This window comes from Apostichopus japonicus, chromosome 17 (genome assembly GCF_037975245.1).
Source record: "Apostichopus japonicus isolate 1M-3 chromosome 17, ASM3797524v1, whole genome shotgun sequence".
NCBI lineage: Eukaryota > Metazoa > Echinodermata > Holothuroidea > Aspidochirotida > Stichopodidae > Apostichopus > Apostichopus japonicus.
In genome coordinates this window covers 4,161,188-4,171,155 of record NC_092577.1, presented here as the reverse complement: position 1 = coordinate 4,171,155, position 9,968 = coordinate 4,161,188, and the positions used below count along the sequence as shown (strand labels likewise).

At 38.1% G+C, this 9,968-nt stretch overlaps 1 protein-coding gene across 2 annotated transcripts; it reads right to left on the bottom strand.

Annotated features, from left to right (window-relative positions):
- Positions 1 to 673: 673 nt before the first annotated feature.
- On the bottom strand, positions 674 to 7,336 carry LOC139984299 (uncharacterized). 2 transcript variants are annotated; one of them, XM_071998159.1, is made up of 2 exons: positions 7,188 to 7,333; positions 674 to 4,140 (listed from the first exon to the last, which is right to left on the bottom strand). In XM_071998159.1, exons 1-2 carry the CDS (start codon positions 7,216 to 7,218, stop codon positions 1,931 to 1,933), a joined length of 2,241 nt encoding a protein of 746 aa, XP_071854260.1. In that variant the 5' UTR covers positions 7,219 to 7,333; the 3' UTR covers positions 674 to 1,930. The 2 variants fall into 2 exon arrangements, with proteins under 2 accessions (XP_071854260.1, XP_071854261.1); XM_071998160.1 differs by having other exon boundaries at positions 676 to 4,140; positions 7,171 to 7,336.
- Positions 7,337 to 9,968: the final 2,632 nt, after the last annotated feature.

Genomic DNA, 9,968 nt, shown 5'->3' with positions numbered 1-9,968 from the left:
TTCGGAACAACCTGGATTGCTCTCTTGTTATAATGGTTATTACAGTTTGCGTACCCGGTAGCATTGTCTTACCATTTCTGATAGGAATGTCTGAGTTTTTCAGATTCGCTTCCAAATCTGACATATCTATACGTTAACATATGTCAATATCTAGATTGATTCTATATTGTGCAAAACATCCTGAACTTTTTGAGTTATTGAAGAAGTTTTTCCATTTCTATAATAATTAGCTGGAGATTTTTTTATATCTTCATTTCTCAATTTATTGCCTATTAATGTATACAAATTATGATAATCCATAAATGAAGAATCTAAAGTAGAATGTTTATCACTTGATAATGTTCACGGTCATACTAGTTTAGCTCAGCGTGTGATTCCGAATATATTATTGATTCTTACTTCTAATATGTAAAAACTACATTTGCAGCATTTAAACTACAAACTAGAAAATATTAATTCTTTGCGTTAGTTGAAAAGTTCTTATTCGATAACTAACATACCTCTTGTCTTGGAGGAACTCATTCAAAATTTATACGTGGCACCAGGGACGTAGCTAAGGCCTGATGATTGGGGGGGGGGGGGGTGTAGTGGCTGAAATTCCAACTGGATGGGTTTTGGAGCCAGAAAATTCCGACTGCTGCCTTCCCCCCCCCCCCCCCACGCACTAATCGTCAACGATACGGTCAGTGTCAGTCAGACATCCCATCTTTAGCGACTGCACTTATGTTCCGAACTTTTTTCGATACATTTGTACCTTATGGGGCAGTTTTTGCTTATGTTTATGGCACTTATAAGCTTCCATAGATTAGCATTGACTGTTTTAATTGTGTCCCCCTCCCCCTTTGAGATATTCTTGAACAATTGAAGGTCCTTAGATGCGATCTGGTGCAATTTGTTGCCAGTTTCATCATTATCATATGATATCATATTATCAGCAGATTTTGTTTCCTGTTTGAATTCTTTTACATGTTCTTTTACATAATATATCAGAAAGACAAACATAGTGCTCTTTTACAATTTTTCCAGAAGGATGATTCTTGTTTATTGCCCAATGTCTGGACTTTAATACATTTGACGAACTTAACTGATGGACAATATAAACTTTCATATTTTGTAAGACAGCCAGATGTGCAGTGGCCTAAAAACAAATATCGTTATCGCCGTGTATTAGCAGTGTAATAACAAGTTTTTAAACATATTTTTCGACACTGAAAGGGGGAGCAGTCGCTCCCCTGCTCCCCCTGGCTACGTCCCTGGTATATCCTGAACTTACTTGAAGCAAGCGAACAGGGTCGACCCACCCAATAGCAAAATTAATACATAAATTATCCGAATTGAAGCTGACGAACGTTGTATTTTTTTTTAGAGTATTCAAAATCATACGAAGTTTTGTATGGTGGAGTATAAGGATCGCGAGATACAATTTCTCAATGTGACGAGGAAAACGTGGTAAATATGACTGATTAATGGTCAATTTTGATCGAAAATTTTATGTCACTCACAAATTACAAGAACATATGAAAATTAGAGTGCGACAGTCAGAAAAATTAGAGTGCGACAGTCGGAAATTCCGAATTGAAGCTGGCGAATTTTCCAACTATCGTCATTTTTACCAAGATTGGGGGGGTGAGACACCCCCCCACCCCCCTCTAGCGACGTCCCTGCGTGGCACAAGTCTGATATAATAAATGCTGAGGTAGTCAAAGGCAATGTTAAATTATTAAAGTAAAAGTACAACAACAAAATTTCAAATACAGCAACACCAATATGTATCTATCTATCTATCTGTCTGTCTGTCTGTCTGTCTGTCTGTCTGTCTGTCTGTCTGTCTGTCTGTCTGTCTGTCTGTCTGTCTGTCTATCTATCTATCTATATTTAGTATACTTCATATTTAATATATAATGTAATGCATTGAATTGACTAAAATATTTTAGATAATCAAGGGTAAATGAAACTTGTAGAGTTTCCCTGGTTCTGAAGTCGCCAGTATTAACTTTTCTTCACCTCCAGTAACAATAGTTGTAATACAAGATGCGTCAGAGTCTACTGATCGACTCAAGAGTTGCTCTCCGCCGGTAGGCTGATATCCTACTAAGATACAAGTGCATTCATGTGACTTGTATGATGACCATAATATATAGATGTACCCATTTTGGTCTACACAAATGCTACAAGGCGAACAATTGGAATCAACGATCTCCCTCGGTTTCGTAAACTCATACACTATCCTACTGTTACATCCCTTCACGGACACTGCATGTGCTCTCCCTTTCATCGTATCGCAGATAAGAAAATTGTCATCTTTGAAAGCAATTTCCTCTGAGCAAGTGACTGTATGTGGTAATTTGACGGTACGCATGTATTGCAGTGAACAATTAAACACATACAAAGCTCTGCTGTTCGTACCGACCACTACCAATTTCTTTATTGGATGTACTGCCACGCACAAGACCACCCTCTCTACTGGGTAATAGGCAATCACATCTTCCATGAGTTTGGTACATCTTGGTACATCCTCGAATAAATCATAAATGGCAATTTTATTGGGTCCACAAGCCGCTACAATGCTATCTTCTGATAATACATCGCAGCAAGTGCTGGTGGGTCTGAGGAAAACGAATATTTCGAAAAATATTTGAAACAATATTTTACCCTCAGCGCTCAAAGTGGTTATATGCGTTTGTCCTTCTCCCTTAATATTACCTGCTACTACGGCAGTATCTTTGCAATATCTTATGCACTGAATAGAATGACATTTGCTATTAAATCCTTCAATTTTGATAACAGACATTGCCTTCTCTGCAATTCCTTCTCTAGTAGCTTCCTTTGCGTCTAGATCTACTTCGATCACTTCACCTAGCGTCTCAAAACTTGGGAATTGCCTTTCCGTATCTGCAATCAAGGGATCGATAGCTGCTATAACATCAGGAATGCTCTGTACACTTGTCCAATCATGCTTTGTGGTCAGAATGCTAGAAGCTGTAAAAGTCAAATTTTGAAATCTCTTGATTATGTTGTCATAGTAATCCGAAAGTTCTCTAATATTGTCGTGACTTTGCTTTTGATGTACCTTCACCAGTTTCGTTTTTTCATCAAGAAGACTCTGTAAGCTCTCCAGCTGTTGACATCGTTTTGCAATTTCGGCTTCGTTTGCTTTCTGAAACTTCTTAATCTGTTTGTCGGTACTTCTTGTTTTCTCAGCACAGACCTTCTCGTGTTGCACAACAAGCATCTGTATTTTTTCTTCCAACTCCTTCTTATTATCGCTAATTTCTTTCTGCAGAATCGCAGTTTGCGTATCCTTCTGCATTTTGAAATCATTTTTCAGTTTGTCTATTTCTCTGTTTATCTGCATTTGTTCTTTCTCAAACTGCGACTTGATCACCTGCTCTTGTCCACGTGTGTTACCTTCCAGCTGTGTCCTCTTTTCAGACATTACTCTTGGCATATCGTAGACTTTCTCTTTCAGCTCCATCAATGTCCCGAGGCTGTCAGCCAGTAGTTTCCTCTCCGAATTCGCTAATGACGTTACTTCCTGCAGGTCGTGTGCTTTGTGCTCTCCAAAGGCTCCGCAAACCATGCAGATCGGTAAACTGTGACAAGATTTGCAACATAACTCTGCCACCTTCTCAGGATGTGTATGGCACTTAGGGGCATCCTTTAGTGAGTCCAGCTTTGCCATACTCAGGTTGCTATCTGCGACATTGCACAGCTCTAAGACGTGAGGACAATGCTCTTTCACAATGTTGTTCTTCATATGAAAATCACGACAATTTTGACAGAGGAAGTCGTTGCACTTAAAGCAGTATGCAGTAACTGCAAGATCAAGGGTACAACCATAGCATTTCTTGATAATTTCCGACTTCAAAGATTTCTTGAAGTGGACGTATTCAATAATGCTGTTCACATAAAAATCTGTCTTAAATCCATCTTCCGGAACAACTATGGTTTGCTGACATAGTGGACATTTCAACTTTTCGCCAGCTTTACCTATAAGTGTCTCCAAGCAGACGCTGCAAAATCGATGTAGGCAGGGTAGTAATTTCGGGTCTTTAAACTGCTCCAGACAAATCGAGCAGAGGAGGAAATTTTCATCAATATCATTTAAAACGGTTGTGTTGGATGCCATTTTGATGCAAGCTGAAAAGAAAATACCAAAGAAAGGGTATTTTGAATTTTTACTTAATATCAGCTCATATTGGAGTGTAAGCTCAGTAGTTAATGCCAGTGACTTCCAATCATAATGTCCCCAGTTCGAGTCACTCCAAGATTAATGTATGTCGTCCAGTTACAGAGTTGTTGAGATTTCTTAAGTTTGTGGGAGCTGTTCGTAAAACGTACGACCCGCTTGACTTTTTTTTTGGCAGTTTTCCCATACAACTACCACTGGACAAGGATCCAATGCAAATTAAAACTCAAACATGCCTTTGCTTGTGAATATAGAGCACACTCAAAGTAGGGCCAGAAAAGGCCCCTATCTCATTTTCTGCCATTTTAAGTACTTGTTACGAAAAATTGAGACCGTAAATTTCTTCAAAATTAGCTAAATTTGAAGACTGGTCACATGTCTTCCACAACATCTGCAATATCAGACATAAAATACTTTACATTTATGCAAAAGATGCCTCCAAACTTGACACAAATTTAGGGCTGTTAAAATGCAAGCTGGATTTGGTTGCTAGACGGGGCCGTATCCGTTTTCAACATTTTTTTTTGCCCAATTTCATCCTTTGAGACACATGGCAAGACACTATATCAATTTCAGGCTATTTTGAGAGGGTCGACGTGGAGGCCTAGAGCTGTTGATTTGGCATGGATTGACCCAATTTAATTAACTGACCAGGTACAGGCTACCACCATTTTGTTGCAAATTTAACACAGACTGCAGCTATTAGCTGTATTAAAATGATGTACATACACTAATTGTAAGGCATTATTTCAACTAGGTTAAATTGAGTATAACTACTGTATACACTGTTGAGATGTGTAGTTGAGAAGATAAAACCATCAACAAATTGATCAAATATTTGTTCAAAATCAAGGTATAAAGTCTAAGGTAAAAAGACCAAAATTTGATGTATTTCTGGTGGTTCTAGTACGTACACATTATAAGCTGTCACTACAGGGAACATGGGAATGACAACATGCAGATATGAAAATATAAGAACAAAAGTTAACATTGTTCGCTTAAACTCAATGACATTTTTGGCCAAGTTTATAGCCTGTGTGAACTTTTCATCATATATAGCAGAAAATAGCCCCTAATTATGATATGACATAGTTACATGTAACTACAGTAGTCTCTTACAATATCTGTTTCATATGGTGTGGTATAGTACAGGTCAATTTGTCAACATTAACCTTCAATTAATTAAAATGTCTTCATTAAACTATAATCAGAGAGCTGATGTAGGAGAATTAAATGTTGAAGTCTAGTTCTGAATTTTCAAATGACATTGATGAATGTGTCCTTCAGAACTTGATTGTACATGTACACTAATGTGAAATGTTGATGAATGTGATGTTCCTCTTTTAAAGCAGCATTTTGCGTCCTTTTCTATGATTTTTCTCAACCTCACTGATTCCACTTTGCCATAACGACATACATAAGTAGCTAATCTATTTATATTTTACTTCAAATGGTGGCATAAAAGTCGAAAAAATTGCAACTTTCAACTTTGTTGTTCTCCAAGATATTTTCCGTTGGGAACCCAATAAACCTCGCCCATAATATGAATATTTAAACACTACGAACGTCATTGACAGATACGTAATATAACACCACGCTTGATTTGTGTACAGTCTATATGGCAGTTGTACCAGGGAGTTGCATAACAACTCCCTCGTACAACCAACGCGAAGTCTTGAATCTATTTTTAGCAACGGCTCATAACTAAACCTGCATCTCTGATTGGTTGAATTCAAACTAGTGGGTTTGGCGGAATTGTATGCGATTAATTTTAACTGTGAAATTTGTCGAGGACACTCTTCTCATTTATCGACATAAATCGTTAATTACTCGCTAATTAACGCTCTTGGCAGGGTGAAACTTGGATGGTATCTTAGATTGCTGTTTTATGATTGATACATGTAAAAAAATCGATGCACATGTTAAAAAAGTGGAAAAAAGCGACCCAACGCAAAATGCTGCTTTAATACTGACGATCTGCAAATTACAGGGCACATCCCAAGGAGGGGATCTATTTTAGTAAGTTGCAGGCTATAACCAGATATCAGTATATTTATTAAAATTATTACTTTTTTGATTGTTGCTCAAGCTGTTTTGGTAACATCTAGTCCAAAGTAAACAAAAAACAAACATGGGTTGTGGGGCCTGAATGCATTTTGATGGCTGCTCTGTACTATATTAAATTGTATAGACAACATGACAGGTTGACTATTCTGGTGTAACTTGCATACGTAAATTCGCACAAACATAATTGCCTTGCTCTTTATAGGACATTACCAGGTAAACCCATGTGAACTTAATTTTAGTCAGTCTGGGAGTGGGAGATAGTAGCCTCACTCTGTTGCAGTACACCACACTCGATACATGCACCAAACCAGAAACGCCAATAGGCTTAGTGATTCCTTACAGTTTTATATGAGAATGTTAAATGAAACACTGCACACATTGACAATAGCCACAAACTCATAATGGTTAATCCAGGATTTGCTTTAATCGAAGGTGTTTTATGTATTAGGTATTAAAGATTTTGACCTACTGCACAGACCGTGTTGGCATTTGATGTGCTACAAGAAGGTTCTTGTCAAAAGTTTTGATTTTGAAGTTATCAAGTTTTCAAAGGTTCAGACCTCTGGTGACCTCCAATACATTACAGTATTCCAAAATGCATACAATTATACCAGTGTATATAGCCTACGATATTCTTGTCATTTCTGATACGATTCAATGCATCCGTCCAAGTAAGAAATACAATTAACAGATAACTTTGTGTTCAATAATCTGTAACCTATAGGTATCTATGGTCTACAAAAAAAGCACTGGTTATTGTTGATTGCTAGTCTTACTCTTATCCTACCCGACAAAACGTTTGGCTAGGCCTAGCCACTGTAGTCTTACTCTTAGTACAGTAGCTTACATGTATGATGTAGGCTCCGGCTACCCTAGGCTTAACAAATGCTAGGCAAATCTGGATATTCACATACCTTAAGACTTATTCTACCTTTATTCCAAAGGTTACAAGAGCCCTGCATTGATTTAATAAATGAAATGCATTCTTAAACCGCTTCTAGTCCGCGTAGACTTCTAGCTGGTGCCGGTGAACCTTCACGCAAACATTGCAGATTAAGTTTTGCACAGGGGAGCGATAGCTCCCACTAGTCTATGGAACGCGAATAGGGCAAACTTATTTCGTTGCTAAATTTAAAGTCGTCCTGCCATGCCATCCAAAATATTTGAGTTAGATGAAAAAATGGGTATATTGTATGCACTTTTTCAATATTTCACTTTAAAATCTCTGGAAAATAATTGGCCTCGCCACAAAAATGAGCTTTAAAGTTCGTACTTTTTACCACGTTCTAAGAAAAAACTGTCACGCACTTGATGACGTCACATGTGTTCTGCTACGTCATATCGTGAAGCTACGATGGTCATGAACCAAATGCAGAAGTCGTGTTACACACAATTTGTATACACAATGGCGTCCGTTAGTGACAATTCATCAACTTCTTTCGTGTTGAATTTTTCTTATTCGAGTTCGAGTTACGATGAAAATAACATAGAAAACGAAAGCGAACATTCTGAAAATGAAGGGGGTGCAGAACCTTACCAATTTGAGCCCCTTGCAGATGAGAACGAAAGGCATAATTATGAGCAGCCTGAGCAAGCCGATGTATTTTTTCGTGTGTGGATAAAATCACTCACCACCAAATACGAAACCATTATACCGCTGAGTAATCGAATTTAAAACCTTCAATCCATCGCCACAGCAACGGTGTACGTAAAATACAACATTCCCTCTTTAAGACATAGCACATACCTTCCAAACAACTGTCGATTTCCAGCAAATTGAAAGTTCTAAACAAAGCTACGCATTTTTATTTTTTTTTTTTTTTTTGGCAAACCGATGGTTAGGCTACATTCCCCATGGACTTAGTGTGGTTGTTAGGCTAAAATGTGGTCTACAGTTTTTGATTAAATGTAGTTTTAAATTGTAGGCCCCTATGCCTAGATCGTTTTTTCATATTTCAACAGAGTGTAAAAGAAAGATTAAGAGTATGAGTCGTGTGACCACAACACACGTACCTCCTTTCTAGCACGGCGCTCTGAAGTCTTGGCTTCCTTGTGGGAATAGCATGCCTACTTGAAGTTGGAGTTGTACTTGTTCCTATGCAAGTTTCAGTAACGTTGGGCCTAACCAAGTTAGGGCTTACTTCCACTTCTGGTACAGGGCTACTTGCAGTTCCACTCACGACACTCTCTTGCAACTTTATGGTGGGTACTAATCCGGGTATAAGTGGCAGTCTTAGTCCCCCACCAATTAAATCTCGTTTATAACGATCGAATTGGGAAAAGCATTGATCATCAAAATGTTCGTTACAAATAACACTGTAGTTCGATGGCCCTTTGAAGTCAGCCCTATAGTGAGCTGCACGAAACGGGTCCAAAGACGTTGAGTTTTTACATCCTTTGGCCACTGATGAAGGCTTATTCTATCAGAACTTACATTGCTACAACCTCCAACAACACAACGCCTTTGGCATTTTAATCAATCAGTGTAAATTTGAAGACAGAATAGCTACAAAATGAAGGATGTACAATCACGCTTACACCATAAACCACACGAACTCAACGAACAGTGCAAGTGTTGTTTACATCCAGCGTTCACGATATGACGTCAGCGCGTACTTCAGCTGATTTCACTTTTTTTTACAAGGTTACGTAAAGTAGCCAAATTCTTTTACAATTTTCTCGCGAACGACTAGGTTTAATGAAATAAAAGTTATATTTTTGGAAAACAAATCCTCCAAATTAGCTATCCAATAACCTGGAATACCCCATGGCAGGACCACTTTAACGGAATTTTAGACATCAACGTGAGTTTGAGCAACAGCATGGTAAAACAGCAGCAACAACTTTAGTTTAGGCAACAACAAACTTAGATTAGACAACGAAATCAGATTGCCCTTTTCGCGCGTGGACGCGCGAAAAGGGCAAACTGATTTCGTTGTCTAAACTTACGTTGTTGCCATCGGCGCTGTTCAACAATTGCTTTACCACGTGGGCTTCATATGATTACTATACGCAGGGGGTTGGTTCTTACGAAGATCTAGAGAGGACATGGTAAAAAAAAAAATATTACGTACGTACGTAATATTTATTACGTACGTACGTAATATTTATAACGTACGTACGTAATAAATATTACGTACGTACGTAATATTTATTACGTATGTACGGTACGTGATAATTTTACGTTCTATACTGAAGATAGTAAGAAGTGGCGGTACGCGGTACGTACATACTGTAACATATTTGTCTACATGCAAGATACGTACACCACAGAAGTCAAGCTTATACTTATAGTTAACTAAAAAATGCCGGAGACAGACAATTGGTACGTTCGTTCGACTAACACCACAGGAATGTCTGTGCTTAGGCTTGCCACAATATAAAATGTCTGAATGTTTCATGCGATACAAGAAAAGGCTCCTCAGAATGCGTCTGAGATGTCTTTCGCCTAACTATTATCCGATGCTTTGCTGTCAAAGTAATAAAGGATTTCCTTCTGGCTAACCCTAAATTAATGTACATACGAACAAGTTCATCCCTCTCCATCTTTGATATGAAGATGTATCACCCGCAGTTTATAACGTAGGCTCGCTTACGTTAGACAAGTGTTAACATAGGCTATATCACTAAACACGTACGTATTCGTTATAATTATTAAATACGTACGTGATAATCCCTACATAAGTACGTAGTAATTATTACGTACGTACGT

Bases quoted from the DNA above. Each gene is read 5' to 3' on its own strand.
- LOC139984299 (XM_071998159.1), bottom strand. From the start codon at position 7,218: ATGCAGGGCTCTTGTAACCTTTGGAATAAAG. The intron at 4,141-7,187 runs GTAGAATAAGTC...TTTTCTTTTCAG, and splicing joins TTGTAACCTTTGGAATAAAG to CTTGCATCAAAATGGCATCC.